The sequence below is a fragment of the Sardina pilchardus genome, chromosome 5 (assembly GCF_963854185.1).
Source record: "Sardina pilchardus chromosome 5, fSarPil1.1, whole genome shotgun sequence".
Taxonomy (NCBI): Eukaryota; Metazoa; Chordata; class Actinopteri; order Clupeiformes; family Clupeidae; genus Sardina; species Sardina pilchardus.
The window spans coordinates 19,705,514-19,723,013 of NC_084998.1; the positions used below are offsets into that span (position 1 = coordinate 19,705,514).

The 17,500-nt window shown below is 42.6% G+C and overlaps 1 protein-coding gene across 1 annotated transcript in view; it reads right to left on the minus strand.

Moving 5' to 3' along the window:
- The window catches only part of si:ch211-26b3.4 (connector enhancer of kinase suppressor of ras 2), a 32,971-nt gene that overhangs the window by 4,038 nt on the left and 11,433 nt on the right, over positions 1–17,500 (minus strand). Inside the window, exons 10-22 of the mRNA XM_062537395.1 lie at positions 14,590–14,729; positions 14,094–14,251; positions 13,690–13,770; positions 12,359–12,606; positions 11,402–11,436; positions 6,996–7,044; positions 6,729–6,777; positions 6,112–6,284; positions 4,572–4,645; positions 3,956–4,027; positions 3,711–3,781; positions 2,973–3,052; positions 1–278 (exon numbers count right to left, since the gene is read on the minus strand). The exon at positions 1–278 is cut by the window's left edge and continues 673 nt beyond it. Of these exons, the coding sequence (XP_062393379.1) occupies positions 1–278; positions 2,973–3,052; positions 3,711–3,781; positions 3,956–4,027; positions 4,572–4,645; positions 6,112–6,284; positions 6,729–6,777; positions 6,996–7,044; positions 11,402–11,436; positions 12,359–12,606; positions 13,690–13,770; positions 14,094–14,251; positions 14,590–14,729 (1,508 nt within the window). The remainder of the gene's footprint in view (positions 279–2,972; positions 3,053–3,710; positions 3,782–3,955; positions 4,028–4,571; positions 4,646–6,111; positions 6,285–6,728; positions 6,778–6,995; positions 7,045–11,401; positions 11,437–12,358; positions 12,607–13,689; positions 13,771–14,093; positions 14,252–14,589; positions 14,730–17,500) is intronic.

The window sequence follows — 17,500 nt, forward strand, 5'->3', positions numbered from 1 at the left end:
GCCGGGAGCGTGGCCTGGTGCCGGCGGTGCTCGGGGGAGAGGGGCGCGAGGGGCGCGTGGGGTCCCGCCGGGCCGCCCCAGTCGCCCCCGTCGCCCTCGCCCGTCTGCAGGTAGTGCAGCCCGGCGCTGGTCAGCGGCGTCTCGATCAGGTCCTGCCAGGAGCGGCGCTCGCGGTGCGTGGAGCGGCAGCCGGAGGAGAGCGACTCCTCGGCCGAGGAGTGGGAGAAGGTGGAGCCGCTGGAGAAGTGGCGCTCAGGGAACGGGCTGGTGGGGTTCGCCTGACAAGCACAGACACACCATATAAGGACAACACTGGACACAGACACACCACCAACTAACTTGTATTGGTGGACACATCTCATCTAATCACACATCTCCCTTCTTATGCTAAACCCCTTCTTTTGCTGTTATGCTGTTAAGACAACACTGGACCAAACACAAAGTGTTTCTACATGTAGAGTACATAGGACTACTACTACTGTACTGTCTACAGTTTTAGAACTGTGTAGTGTCTCTACCTGTAAAATGTGTAGGATTTAACAGACACTGTTATCTATATGACTTGGACCTTCAACATCATATTGCCCAGATGCATACGTGTGTAGGTGTATAGAGGTTAGAGGTAGGGATGGGCAAAGCAAGGATTTGTGAAACAGTCAAACATTTTGAAGCAATTGTGGTGGAAATGTTTTGAGGCTTTTAAACAATTTCTGGTTGAAAACATGTGGTTAATGACAAAATATGAAGTTCACCAGCAGCTGTTATAAGAAATGATACCTTTCAAATCTAAAAGGAAGCTAACCTTATAGTTGAGGTAACTTTCAAAACCTTGGGGATCAATAAAGGGTCATTCCACCTCAATTCAACGGATTTTAGAGAAAATTTCTGCTTGACCATCTCAGATTTGCTTCAAACTTTTACCATCTAAAGAGTAACCATTTAAACTGACTTAGCCAAAATATTAGATCGGTATACCTAATACATCCGGAGAAAAACATTTTTGAACATGGTACCCCCCTTCTGATTTTTGGCACATTGGCGCCCTCATCTAAATCTGCAGCAAAGTTCAGATGTCATTATCTCAAAAAGTGTTTGAGCTAAAGACTTCAAATTTTCTGTGAATAATGATTGCTACCTATAGATTCCACATATTCATTCGTAAGTCGTATGTGTTGACACTGACTGTGTTTCAATCTTGTGAAATCAGAAGAAAAATTGCAGATTTCTTTCACACCCCCACATCGGGTGCCCCATTACACAATTTGTAAACAAAATGTTTGGCAAATGGTTATGTCTCTCTACAGAAGTGTTTAAGCTGTCTTTGAAAAAGTAATGAAGAGGTGTATATATTGCTTTTTTGTTGGAAGTATTGTAACACAAAACTGAAAAACAATCAATTTGGATAATATTGTATCTCCCCATTACAGAGGTATGACAAGCTATACCAATGAATTGAACACATCTCCAGAAAGAGTATGGAATGGGCTTTCAGACTGTGAAATTTCAAGATGGTATTATGGCTATGGTTATTGAAATGTTATTTTTGAAATATTGGTCTACTATAACAACACATTGCTGATATCCATGAACAGTGACATCTAGTGGCATTAAATAGTGACAGGAGCAATTTCGGAAATACAGGAAATATTTCGGAAATACAGGAAATATTTTATTAGTTCATCACTCAGCAAGTAAATGAAAATATAAATGTTTAACAGTATGAGACATAAACATCTGATACTTAGGAATAAGACAAGGATTATGAAATCATTAAATAATAGCACAAAAAAGCAACGCTAATTGTTGTAATAGACCAATATTTAAAATTTTTTTTTTTAATAACTGCAGCCATAATACCATCTTGAAATTTCACAGTATGAAAGCCCATTTCATACTCTTTCTGGAGATGTGTTCAATTCATTGGTATAGCGTGTCATACCTCTGTAATGGGGAGATACAATATCATCCAAATTGATTATTTTTCAGTTTTGTGTTACAATACTTCCAACAAAAAAGCAATATAGACACCTCTTAATTACTTTTTCAAAGACAGCTTAAACACTTCTGTAGAGAGACATAACCATTTGTCAAACATTTTGTTTACAAATTGTGTAATGGAGCACCCAATGTGGGGGTTGAAAAAAAATCTGCCATTTTTCTTCTGATTTCACAAGATTGAAACACAGTCAGTATCAATACATACGGCCTACGAATGAATATGTGGAATCTATAGGTAGCAATCATTATTCCCAGAAAATTTGAAGTCTTTAGCTTGAACACTTTTTGAGATAATGACATCTGAACGTTGCTGCAGATTTAGATGAGGGCGCCAATGTGCCAAAAATCAGAAGGGGGGTACCATGTTCAAAAACGTTTTTCTCTGGATGTATTAGGTATACCGATCTAATATTTTGGTTAAGTCAGTTTAAATGGTTACTCTTCAGGTGGTAAAATTTTGAGGGAAATCTGAGATGGTCAAGCAGAAGGCATTTGTTGAATTGAGGTGGAATGACCCTAAAGTATCTATCTATCTAAAATCTAAAACAGCCGCGCTAACACTACACCATCATGACTACGACTAAGGCGCACTCTACACGACAATTAAACACAAAACAGCTTGCAGTCGACGAGTGAAATGCACTAATGACGTGGTCACATGACATGGGTGTTTTGAACCACGCTTCAGAGCAGTGCTTTGAAACAGTGCTTTTGAAAGCAGTGCTTTTGAAAGCTTGATTCTGAATGTCAGTTTCGAACGTCACATCCGTAGTTAGAAATGAGGTATATGTCAATGGGTGCGTGCTTGTGTGTGTGTGTGTATGTGTGTGTGTGTGTGTGTGTGTGTGTACCCGTGTAAGATACACCCACATACAGTATATTCAGCACCAAACCAATACAACTGTATCTCTGTCTGTCCGCATCTCTCTGACTCTCTGAGACACATCTACAGAGAGGGGCATGGTGTGACTTACACTGTGTCCTCTGTGGTAGCTGTCGTGTTTGAGGGTCATGGATCCCTCCATCTCTTCCTGGTCACTTTCACTCCAGTAGTCTGACAAAATGAAACACCATTAAATTACAGTTACCTCGAGCAAAGGGTCACCTTCATGTGTACTGTACAGGACCATACAGACTGAACCACTTATCAAAATTAATTGACTACAGTTGAAGTCAGTAGACTATAACTAGACTATAATTCCAAAAAGTTGACACAACAAAAGTCAATTGACAACAGACTACATGTACATGTACATGAACATGTACGTACAGTATGTAAAGACTCCAGCATATGTTATATGAGCATAAAATCAATAGCCATCTGGCAGACGACAACTTTCTTCTGAAGTTATATCACACATTTAAAGTGAAACACATCAGAATCAACACACTATACATTAAATGACACATTCCGAGTGTGAAGACCCCAGATTATATGAAATATTTAAAAGCTTTGGACAATAAACAAAATTATACATTGTAATTCAATAAACAACAGACTAGGCTACAAGTTATACATAGGTCCAAAGCACATCGGACGCATTCTAAGTGAGTAGACTGGACTACTATGCAGTCTGTATGTAGTGCTGCCAGATTGGGCGGGTGCGGGTCTTTGAACCTGATTGGGTGGAAATCACTCAACCCAATCTGGCAACACTGTCTGTATGCAGTAGGTGATAGCAGTACTCTGGTAAGAGGCAGGACGCTCTGACCTTCATCTGGGCGGGGTACAGGATCATCTGGGGTGTATCCAATGGCAGCCAGTCCCAAACGATTCATCCATCTGTACGAGACATAACACAGCGAGACACTTGACAGAGACACTTGAGTTCCGTATCCAGGCTAGGATGACAGGTATGAGGCAAACTGAGAGGAGATGAGAGGACAGGAGTGAAAAGGAGAAGAGAGGAGTGGAGAGATCAGATGAGATGATAAGAAAGGGGAAACAATGCCTTACCTATTCATCTCCTCTAAATGGTCCGTGGCAAAGAAGAAACTCTTGATTTTTGGATGGCAGGCCTTGAAAGCACTGTGATAGAGAGAGAGAGAGAGAGAGAGAGAGAGAGAAAGAGAGAGAAAGAGAAAGGAGGAGATATTTGGGGAGAGGTCTCTGGTCAAACTTCATCATGCAAACTTTCCACTGCATGGCCCTCAGCTACAGCAGCACGAGACAGGCCACAGCTGCAGTGACCTAGTTTCCCTTTGGCCTGAAGGTCTGACACAAGCCCACTACTACAACGCTCTCCTCAGCAGCACACACACACACACACACACACACACACACACACACACACACACACACACACACACACACACACACACAGACACACACAGACACACACAGACACACAATCTGCACATCCACAGCAAAGGAGCTGTTATCTCTTAGAGCCCAAACACAACATTCAAATACAGATGCACATAAATCTAAAAGTGAAGAAACGTCCAGAAGAACAACACAAAACAAACTAAGTTCTGCCGATCAGATAGGCTGTTTGATATTAGCTGTGGGTTCATATTTCACTGTAAGACGTGACATGGTTTGTTATTGTGAGGTAAGTCCAGGCACTTACTGTTTCCTCCTGCACTCGATTGCTCTGTCTATCCTGAACTCTGGCAAACTGATGAAACCCTCTGCCTTCTCATCCTGAGAACACAAGTCGAACAAAACAAGACAGTGAGAGATGGGAAATAAGCCATCAGATCATGTTTGTCAATAACTTATTACTCGATCTGTTACGCATTTTCAAGTTATTTCACCCTAATACAGTTTTTTTCGATTGCTTTGACCTGGTTGAAGAAACTGGTGACCTCTCAGTCTTCATCATCACTCTCTCAGCAGAGCAAAAGACACCTCTTGCAAATGAGTTAACCCATTGTCATTGTTTTGACACACTTCCGCAGATGTCATTCAAGCAGTCCAAACTCCATTGCTTTAGCTGAGGCAACCAAACAGAAACTATATGCTTCCATCTCTTAGAAACTTCTTGCCCAGTATGAAATCACTGAAGCACCTGTTTGACACTGCTTCACACAACTTTTCAATTTGCAATCAGTCTGCAGGCTTAAAAGGTGCCATGTTGTGTGTTGTAACTTGCTAGCATGGATGGTCAAGGCAGATGAGAGAGTAAGAATTGACTAGAAGAGATTTTTTTTCTTTACAGTATTGTACAGAACTTTTATTTTCCTTATGTCTTACGCAGTGATGGATTTTACTGGATTTTTTTCTTTCATACGATATATGTGGTTTCTGTTGGAATGTTTCATTTCTTAGCCACAATCTCTCTCTGAAAAAAAAAGAATGAATACTGCATTCAATAACATTTTTCAGAATCATTGTATATGATTCTGGATCTATTCTTTGCAAGAAAGCAAATTGGCACTGATATGTAAGCTGCTGACCAGTAATGCAGCACTGATTCACATTGAGAGCTGAATTTTGTATTTTGATGCCCCTTGTCTAATGACTGATTGGAAGGGCTTATGCACTTGTGTGCAAGTTGTGTTGTTTTAGGGCAAAATTTGCTTTTGGTCCATATTTCAAATGTTTTGGAGGAGTTAGAGCCTTTTGCAGGCAAAATGAGTAATTTTGACCATTGGTACCACAGTTTAGGCCTTTGCGTTAAGAGCTTTGAAAAATGGCTTTTTGAGTCGACTACTGCATCAAAGCAATAAAAAAAAAACTGTAATATCTGCATGCATTATTAGTAACATGTTTTGTATTAAGAATATTTGCATGTTTTAAGGGTATGATTATTATTATTATTATTATTATTATTATTATTATTATTATTAATAATACTATTATTGTTATTATGCATTGCATTTTAGCAGATGCTTTTATACAAAGCCACTTACAGAGACCAATTACAGGGAAAGTCACCCTGGAGTAATTTGGGGTTAAGCGCCTCACTCCGAGGCACAATGGTGGCAGTTGGGAATCAAACCCTTGACTTTCTGGCTTTTGCCTGGAAGCCAATTTCTTAACACCTACACCATATTTGAGTCAGTAGAGAAGACATCAGGATTCGGCTCTTGCTTTGATCAAAGTTATCAATTACGCTTTTTAATGTCACATAGGGGTAGAGCATAGTGAAACATATGTGGTCTTACATTCTGGTTGGTGTACCAGTAGAGGTCGGAGTCCTTCAGGACAAACCAGTACTTCTTCCATTTTTGGGTGAAGTAGCCGGTGTCGTCCTTCTTCTTCCACAACCAGCCCTCGCAGTCGCCGTGGCCCAGGTCCTTACAAGCGATCCTCCTGCGGCTCGCATTGCTCAGTGACCCTGATCACACCAGACGCACGAGGATGAGATTGACACTCTGATTTCACACAGAGTTATAAACGCATTTCTGACACAGCACAAAGATATCCAAACACATGAGGCTCTTTACAAACGGGAAGCCTTTTCAATGCTTTAAAGCAACATGTCTTTTTTATCTTAATCTTAATATAAGGGCTTCAAACTCATTTTGATGCCACAAACTGAGTCTCTGACATTGTCACCACATGCCCAGAATGCCTGGTAATCTAATTGTTGTCGTTGGAATAAGCAGGGTCCTATTTAGCCGTTTTATTGGAAATGTACTGGGTACAAGGGGAATACCGACATTGTGCTACTTTAACCTTTGATGTGTGAAACAGCAAGCTGGGGACATTTAGTCATTTTGATGCTTAATGTCCACGCACAAAACAAAATCCATTCTTTTAATGAACATTACACACTTACCTTTGCTCTTCTTTTTGGTCTTGGTCCTTAAAGAAGCATAGTGCACTGACTGGAAAGAGAGAAAGAGTGGGTGGGGAAGAGATTGATGCGAAGAGAGATAAAGGAAGAGACACAGAGAGAGAGAGAGAGAAAGAGACAAACAGAAACTGAAACTTGAACTTGTCTACTCTCTTTTGTGTTACATCAGCTTGTCTTTCTCAGTGGAGTTCATCTGAGTCAAGCATAGAAACAGGAGTATGTCTCATCACAGCAAATCGATGCACTTACCTTCCTCATTGATGTTCCTGCTTGTCTGTCAATGGCAGAACTTGCATACCTATAAAATACAGAGGGACAGTGTATTGTGTGCTGGAAAACAAACAATACAAATTGAAATGAAAAATGAAATTGACAGTATTACTCTCCTTGCTGGTTAGAAACGGTGTGCATTGACTCTGTGTAAAACTGGCTGTCACTTTTAGCTTTCTTCATCTGTAATCTAGATTTTGGCAGTTTCTGCTACTGTTGTTCTGAAGAAAATATAGCTTCTTGAAATGATTGCATTTTCATAGAATTACTAAAATCAAATATCAATGACAACACAGGAAAGTATAAAAAGGTCATGCTGTTACCCGTTATCACAGTAATCTCCAGAATAGACACATTTTAAAAACATATCTCCATTTAAAGAAAATAAACGTAGGAATTAATCTTTCTCTCTCTTACCGTAATGTATCTCTCTAATTGACTAATATGACCGATGCTGACTAATATGCCAATATGGGAAATGTAATTGACTGTAAATGCGGGTTAGAGTGTGCAGGTGCGCCAGTTGAGTCTGATGTACCAGCTGAAACAAGACACTGGATAAAATCTGTAAAACGGGTATCTAGTACCACAGATATCTACCAACGAGATGTCATGTACTTCCCCTACTACTGTAACCCACATTCATGCCATGCAGTCTTTTGCAGCTGAGTGTCTTGAGGTAGGTCTTATCTAATGTAAATCATTAGCATGAGATTATAATAGGCAGGGATGGGCAAAAATACATCAAAATGTTTTCAAAATAAAATATCCAATACCCTAATTTCATGTGTATCAAAATAAACTACAAAGTACAGTAGCCACACCGAGTATCAAAATAAAATAATGTACTTTTGTATTTTCAAAATACTAAAAATACTCAAAGTTTAAAGAGAGTGTGAAATCATTTTGTAAGCCTTCCATATCTGTCTATTTAATCTATTCCTCCATCATTACACTGATACTGTTGATTAAGTGTTTGAGAGCAACAGCTTTTCGATGCCTATGAGACATGCCATATATCTGCAAACAATATGTCAACAGATCAACTATGCTGACCTGTCTGTAACCTCTCACAGCCTACTGTATCAGAGATGTACTCAAGAAGTCACAACTGAACTTGTCAAGTGGTACAAACTAACCACTAACCTACGGAGAGTCACAGAATGTGGTCTTAAAGCAAGCCAATGCATTTCTATTACCTTACAAATGGCTGAAAACTTATGGTACAATGACATAGAATACAGAGATACAGAGAATGAAGTCTCTGACATTGTCAATACAAGGATACAAGGATACAAGGCGTTTTATTTGTCACATGCATATCATTACTAAAGTAAAGAATGCAGTGAAATTTGTCAGTTAATTCGCCTGTTGTGCATATGGGGGGGGGGGGGGCTGTGTGTGGGGGGCAGTGGCATAATGATGATCCAGAGGGTGGTGGGCAGTGTGGTATGATGATAGAGTGGTTTGGTGGGCTTTATGTTGTCTGTAAGTACTGTGGCTTCCTATGATGCCGTGTATGCAAAATATACTGTATGTTCTGGAGCGCTAGTGGCGGTCAAAAAGGCATATATTGTGGGTTCTTACTGTGGCGTATGGAGTAGGCTACATTATTCCTATAGCCACTAGTCTAATATCAACTTAACAACTCTGACATGAAAGGTGTACAAAAGGGACAGACATCCAGGGCCAGTAACCTAAGCGTAGAGTGCTGGACAAAAGCAGAAGTCACAGCAGAAGTCACACAGAAGTCAGCACACCAGACATGCAAATATTTAATGACATGATGTTTCAGGGCAAGCTCTTCATCCACTTAAACAATTCTGCCAAAGATAATTGTTGAGTAGCTAAATTGCTACAATACAGTTGCTATTGTGCCAGATGAGAGCGTCCTGGTTGAAATGTGCCTAGTGCATTAGAGTATATGATGGCCTTCACTAGGGCAGCACTAAGCAGTGGACAAACAGTGACCCTTTACTAATTTTTCTCTGATATGTGACCATCTGTGCTGTCTTGACATCTGTCAGTGACTCTCATATGCTCTTGACAGATGGAGTATCACAGTGAACCTCAGCAAAAACAGTGAAACACCAACTGTGCATTAACTGTTTCTAACGAAACTACTGTAGCTCAGAGACAATAAGATCCACTATGTCTGTAAAGAAGATGTGCATAATCCATGCTTGAGGTTTGGGGTAATTAACATCCCTTGAAGGAGTCTCAATATCAGTGCAATGTGATGCGTGTTATTGAGTTACTGAGTTAATTCAAATATCATGTGCTTGGGAACAGACGCAACACAGCTTGCAAATGACAGGCTACTCCTTTTTTGCAGTTTGGTGCAAAGTGTATTTGTGAAAGTCAATAGAAACGTCCTTTTCTACTCATGCTCGTCCTTCCCTAATCTCACAGACGACTCGTATTTCTTCACCATTTTGATCACATCATATGCTTCCATATTTAGCCTGTCTGGCATATAAATAAATGTAATCCCTTTGCATTTCTTTGTTTTGCTTTTCTTTTTTTTCAGTATTTGGGTAGTCGCTATTGAGCACGCTGTCGCTGTGTGCACAGGTATAACGCAGCGCATCAGATGGGATGGTGACAAGCTCTTTCAGATGGTGACACATAGGAGAGAGAACTTAAGGGCTTAATAAGCACTACTCTGAACCAAGGAAATACTTCACACTTTTTGAACCTCCACCATTCACCCGGCTATACAGTGGCCACAGAGACACACCCTACCACACACACACACACGCACACGCCATGCATTCTGTTGCCCCTGGAGAACAACACACGAGACGACACACAAAGGCTGAAGAGAAGAGACTGTGAGAGACAGGAAGTCTTCACATGGCCCTTTGAGATACACAGGAAACCTGCAACAAAGCTCTCTGAACTCTGGTCTCTTCACGAGACGCATGCGACGCCCTTGAGCATGTCTTCTTTGACCTGTGCTGAGCTGATCATAATGGCCTGCAAGCTAACCATCCACCAGACCCGAAGACCTGCACTTCACTCAAACACCTCGACAGTGTCCTCGTAACCCACTTCATGTACACCCCGACCCCGAACCCCCAACCACATCCCGCTACTGTGATTCTCCATTATCCACACACACACACACACACACACACACACACACACAGAGAGCAGTGGGCATTATTAGCACATGAGCTGTATAGTAAGCTGTTCCTAACACCACCTACGTACACGTGGCTGCACGTTTCACTCTGCCACTCAGAGTGCCACCTCACACACTCACACACACACACACACTCATATCAGCAAACTGTGAGAAAAGGAAGCTCCATGACATTACAGCATACAGGATGTGTCTCAGTGTCTACAGAGGCAAAGTCTAACACCAAGAGTCTATGGCGTTTCAGTATGTGTGTGTGTGTACATTACATTCAAAAACAATGTGTGGTAAGAAAAGACCCCATACCAAGCTAGACAGCAGGAAATGCTGCAATCTGATGTAGACATTGGGGAAGATAGGTATTTTGTAGGTACATAACTGTTCTATACTGCATTGAGAAAGCAAAGTCAATTTGTTCTCTTGAATTACAGCGAAGACGCCAGATGAGCAGATTCGATTAAAAAAAAGCCTGAAATCTGATCCATGCTAGTACTGTGTCAATCACATATCATTGCTGTACTGTCGTGTATTATAAGAGAGAGAGAGAAAGAAAGAGAGAGAGAGAGAGAGAGAGAAAGAGCGCGCGAGAGAGATGCATTCAAAGCTACCAGACCTTTTGCTAATCTAAATGTATAACATCTACAGTAATTTCCTGTGTATAAGCCGCAGGACAGTGTTTTATGCAACTTAAAAGAAACAAAACCATATTAATACCATATTAACTGCCCCCCTGTATTAACCTCGTAGCTGAAGACATTTTGCAAAATCAACGTATAAGCTGCGGCTAATAGTCGGGAAATTACGGTATGTCCTGATGTCTTTCAAACTAAATGCCAATAGCACTGGAAGTGAATTGGCATGACATATAGCATGGCAGCATTTCTTTTCGGTAACACATCATATTACAGGCCCTCGCTACACTGTATCTAGACCAGTGTAACAATCTGTGTAAAAAAGTCCATAGAGATGTAAAACATACAATGTACGATTTGTGTATCAAGTCCTGGAGTTTCTCACAGTCAGATTGTCAGTAAAGAAATAAAAAAAATCAACATTTCTGATTTTCCTGAGTGCCGCAGTATCTAGCGGCTTTAGCGCCGTGTCCCATCTTATCACCTACAAACCTTTCCTTTATCACCTGCCCTGCTTTAAACGTGCTCCTTGTGAGAAGGACCTCTGACTCCACCAGCACTAAATCCACCTGTGTGCACCTGTAGAGAGGCGACGATTGGTCACTCACCTGTCCGTGTCGGCGCGGAGTGTGTCGCCAGCTCGCTGCAGAGGAAAGAAGACAGAGAAGAGTTCACTGAGAGCAGACGCATGCACACACACACACATACACACACACACAGAGAGACAAACACAGGGGTAGGGTGGTTTCCTGTTGTATCAGGAACGACGAACAACAGAAAGTGTGGTAGGAGTGCCACAAAACCAGTATGACTGTGGACGAGAGCATTCGCTGTGTGTGTGTGTGTGTGTGTGTGTGTGTGTGTGTGTGTGTGTGTGCATGTGCTTAATGCATGTGTGCTGACAGAATGCAGGTGCGCATCATATGAAAACATCCAGACACATAACTAACAGGGTGTACTGATGCATGGAAAAGATGTTCTCACACTGGAGACGGCTGTACCTCATCCATTATTTCTGTACACTGAGATATCACAGAGGCTATTATCCCTTACACAGACATGCATGCGTGTAGGCGCGCACACACACACACACACACATGCCTACACACAGACACACACACACACACACACACACACACACACACACACACTCGTGAACACACACAGACACACACACACACACACACACACACACTCGTGAACACACATAGACACACACACACACAGACACACACACATGAATACAAACAGACACACACATACACACACACACACACACACACACATGAATACAAACAGACACACAGACACAGACACACACACACACACTATTATCCTATTATCCCTTACACAGACATGCATGCGCGCATGCACACACACACACACACACACACACACACACATGAATACAAACAGACATACAGAAACATAGATGCACACACAGACACAGACACAGACACACACACACACACACAAACACACACACACACACGTGAACACACACAGACGCACACACACACACACACACTCGATACATACTGCTAAGAGAAAGCAAAATGACTAACATGATAGTGTGGCACAGTGTTGTTGTCGGGCACTGGAAAGGCCAGCCCCTCTGGGGGTCCTGCGTCCAGCCTGACTGGGGGAGCCAGCATGGAGGGGCTGATGGGATAGCTGGGGCTGCTGGGATTGCGGCTCTTCCTTCTGGAGCGCCGGCTCGTGTCTCGCTGGAAGTCCCGTGCAAACTCGCCCTCCTCCTGGATCACCATGATCCTGTCATCACTCATGAAGCGCAGGAGAGAGGAGTCCGAGTCTGAGAGAGAGGGATAGAGGAACAGAGAAAGAAGAGGGGCAGTGAGAGAAGAGGGGGAAGAGAAAGAAGAGGGGGCAGAGAGAGAAGATGGGGAAGAGAAAGAAGAGGGGGCAGAGAGAGAGAGATAGAGAGCAAGAGGAACAGAAAGACAGAGAGGTGGTTAATCATAAGTTCTTATGTTCTTAGAATCCGCAACTAAAATTAGTCTTTATGGATTTTTTTAATTTCCATAAATGTGGGCAGAGCAAAGATGGTGACAGAGATGGTAAGATCTTTTGATCTTCCGTCGTCCTCCTACTCGTCCTCTCTCTTTATCTGTCTGTCTCTCTCTCTGTCTCTCTCTCTCTCTCTCTCGTGCACATACACACACACACACACATACACACACACACACCCAACCAACCGCAGATGCACAAATACTGTACACACTTCTTACCACCCACTTATTTCTCTGTACTATTCTTAGATCAGTTGACACACCACACTGGGTAATAACAACCGTTACACTACGGAAAACACAGCAACAGCAACAACACACAAACACACAAACAAACAGACTCCCACTGCGGAGCCTCAACCAACCACACGGTCCACGTGCCATTACTAATATTCAGGCGCCGAGCTCGCCTGCTCACATGAAGTCCCCCAGCACAGAATAGGGGTTGTTATGGAAACAGCACAGATAAGCAGGCTGCCAGAGTATTGTAGAGGGAGACAAAAAAAAAAAAAAAACACACAAGTAGGCAAACCTTAAATAAGGGCCTTTTAGTCAGTACATCAGGATTAAAATACTCTAAGCGTTAGAGTGGGCAGAGTGCTCATCGTTACCTTATTCTACCTTTCTCTCTTTCTTTCTGTCTATCTGTCTGTTTGTCTGTCTCTTGTTCTCTCTCTCTTTCTGTCTATCTGTCTGTTTGTCTGTCTCTTGTTCTCTCTCTCTTTCCGTCTCTCCTTCTCTCTCTCTCTCTCTCTCTCTCACACACACACACACACACACACACACACACAGACACACATACATAGAGACAGCCACCCACGCTGTATACATCTGCCCACCCAACTGCCCACACATGGCTGCTTTACCTCGGCTTCCTCTCTTGTACACTCCAGCCTCCTGGGGCTCGGACATCCACTCGTTTGCCATAGAAACAGGCCTGTGGTCACCTGGAAGGCATGCAAAGTGGACAGTGTTCTAAAATTAGTGTGCGACCTGTGTATGTAGGCCAAATGAGTATGTGTGTTCATGTGTGTGTGTGTGTGTGTGTGTCACTGATTGTGTGTGCGCATATGTGTGCTTGTGTGTGTGTGTGTGTGTGTGTGTGTGAAATGTGTTTGTGCATGTGACTGAGTGGGTGGTGTATGTTTGGGGGAGGTGTGTATACGGGTGCATGTGAGTGCATGAGCATGCATATTTGTGTGTGTGTGTGTGTGTGTGTGTGTGTGTGGACTGACCGTGTGTGTGTGTGTGTGTGTGTGTGTGGACTGACCGTGTGTGGGGGTCCTGTCTCTGCGGCGCAGCCCTGTAGATCTGCCCCCCTCCTCCTCCAGCAAGGGGAAGTACGGACCCCCCTCCTGGTCCACAAAGAAGCCTGGAGACTCGGAGCTTCCGAACACTCCAAATCCGCCCCTCTCCATCTCCTCCTCCCTAACAGGCCACATGCCAAACACGCCACATTAGTGAGAAATTGGTGACATTGTTGACATTGAATTGAAATATGTAGTGTGTTCATCTCACTGTCTCCCTCTCTCTCTCTCTCTCTCTCTCTCTCTCTCTGTGTTTGTGTGTGTGTGTATTTGTGTGTATTCGTGTGTGTGTGTGTGTGTGTGTGTGTGTGTGTGTGTGTGTATGTGTAAGTAAGATGAGTTAACACCCTACAAGAGTATACAGTACATATAGAATGAATAGAAACCATGCTTGTGCAAGTGTAGACTCTTGTATATATAGGCCTGTGTATGTACTGTATACTGTATGTCTATGCCTACCTGTGTCCATAGACTCCAGAGACAGGGGACAGTATGAAGACGTCATGGCTGCTCGGCGTGTCCAGTCCAGGGGACAGGCCGAGGGAGCCCAGCGTGCTGGGCGGAGTGGGCGACTCACTGCAGGGACTCGTGGGAATGGGCTGAAGAGGGACAATCAGGACACTGTGAGACATCGCCGCCACGGACACACAACAGAATCTCACTCCTCTCACTGACACTCGTGGCCTACGCCTTAATATAAAGACAATATAAAGACATTTGATTTAGCTCGCTAGCGCATTACATACGAAGGGTTCAGATGCAAAAGCCTCTAAATCCGTCTGACCACTTCTCTTTTAAATGAGCATTTTGTATCAGGCTCCTATAGGGTTTCGCCTACAAATCAATATTTCAGACCAGGAAGAGAATGGTATTTAGTGAGGTTTGAAGCTAAATTATTGAATTAACTTACACTATATGTGAAGAGCATTCACTCACCATCATTATCTCATTTTTGACAAAAGTGGATTTAGAGGCTTTTGCATCTGAACTCTAGTAGCTTAATGTAAGACTACTTGGAAATGTAAGACTACTTGGAGGCCCTGACGCAAGTATCGCATAGACTGAGGTGGTGTGATCTAAAAAGGCCAACCTTGGCGAGAACACGTTTTTATTCAAAGAGGTCTGCCAACAATTACAAAGAGCATAGCAACAAACATCCCTAGCAACAGGAGCATGGAGACAGCGTGGTCATAAGTGTGAGATATGAAATAAAGGTCTAGAGACATGAAAACAAACAACAGAAAACACAGACAGAAAACACTGTGGTAGGAGTGGGTCTAAACACAACCAATACACCGGCACTCTCATTCTCCTCGTCTTAAGGGTGCATTTGGAGATTCAAATGGCACTCTGAAAATGAAACAACACTACTTGGTCTTACATTGGTCAAAACATTTCAGCATGCTTTTTTTTTAAATGAATATTCAGCCCAGTTGTAAAACTAGTTTGACCCAGGGTTGTTACACCTAGAGACAAAATCAGGTCTTAAAATCACTGCCATGTTTGATTGAGGACAAGAGAGGACAAGGTCAACTCTTAGCTGGTTAGTGACAGGGTTAGCAGAATTTATTTCGAACGAGAGGAATAGATAAGTGGACATTGGTAAAATACAAGAAATACAGGGAGATGGGGCAAAGCAAAGGATTGGAAACTTCAGGTGGATGTCGGGAGGGAGCTACAAGTTCCATGGTGAATTGCTGTGGCTAATTTGAATACATACAGAAGTCATGGGGCTGTACTCTGTGTGTGAGTGCATCATTTACTTTGTTGAGCTAACTATTCTCTTGCATAGGAAGATGGAATGGAAAAGCCTTTGAAAGGAAGAAGTTAAAATATGCACAACTGACATTAGAAGTAAGGGAACAAGTCTGGAGAGTACACACAAGACCAGTGGAGGTGTAAGTAAGGGATAACGGCCGACGAGGTGACCGGTTCGATGGAAATAATAGCTAGGTGAAAGTTTAGAAGCAGATAAAGGGCTATATAGCAAATTCAGCCACAACACTCCAGTTAGATTCAGGTTTTCGAGAACAATCACTGAATCATTGAAAGGAGCCGTAAAGTAGTTGTCTGAGGCTGCAGAAAAGGCAAAGCCAATATGGCTGAGGCACTCAAACAGACTACTTAGGGGTCATGCTATCAACTGAATTGACTCAGAGATATGTGAAATGTTGCTGTTGTGTTTCTCCAGTGGTACTTTTTGATGTCTCAAGTTGTTTGAAAGGAGTCCTAATCTATTGAGTGTGGAGGTTTGTCAACAGACACCACTGTTGAGCCTGACAAACAGCCTGTGTGTCTGTGCATGTCTGAAATACAGATCAAAACAGACATAACTGCACATTTGAGTGCATGCTCAATCCAAGAGCCTGGCAACAATCATGAATATGAAAACATCAATACTAGAGGTCTTTTCTGAGTGACCAATCATTGTCTGTAATTTGCCGATAAATCTGCAGCTGTAGAACTTTCCAAAAACACCCTTTGCCATTTTTTTCCATTCAGACTGACATCACGCTGTGGCTCTCAGCTGAAGTGTCCAGAATGAAAAAAAGAAAAAAAAACAGTTCCAAAGGCATTCTGAATTTATGAGTTTTCAAAGTTCCAGAGCATAATGGGAGTACTTGCGGTAACAATTTATGAACACGACGTAGAGATGCCCCCCCCCCCCCTCCCCACCCATCCTTCAGCCCCTGCTACACAAGTGGACCAGAGCAGACTGGGTTTCTATGGCTCTTGGCTGGCTGGTATGCAGACAATGGAGACTGTAACAGAGTCAGCCTAATTGCAGCTGAAATCTGGAGCATGTTGTTCTCCGGCTGAGTTACATAACTGGGTTACAGACTGACACTCACCAGCCGTTACTAATGCATACAAACCTACTGACATACACACACGCATACAAACACACTTAGCCCAGAGCACAGTCTCATTACACATACATACACACACACACACACACACACAAATACTCTCTCTCTCTCTTTCCCTCGCTCTCTCTCTCTTTCTTTCTCTCTCTCTCACAAACACACACACAGACACACATAAATACTCTCTCTCTCTCTCTCACACACACACACACACAACCCGCTGTTTCATAAGCAACACTCATATTTGCAAGAATCAATGAAGCTGCTTCGTTCCATACAATAGAAGAACTAGCCACAGTTTGCGACTACAATATGACTGCATTTAAGTGTCATCAGCAATTCAGCTATTGATTTAATATCAAAATGCATTTGTGGTAGAAGCTCTGGCAGAGTAAACACAATCTGAACAAGTCCTGACAGTTAGAGTGACAAACCACTCTGACACTTCTTGGTCTAGACACATTTGATTATGCCCTCTTTCAACATTAACCAGCAACAGAAGA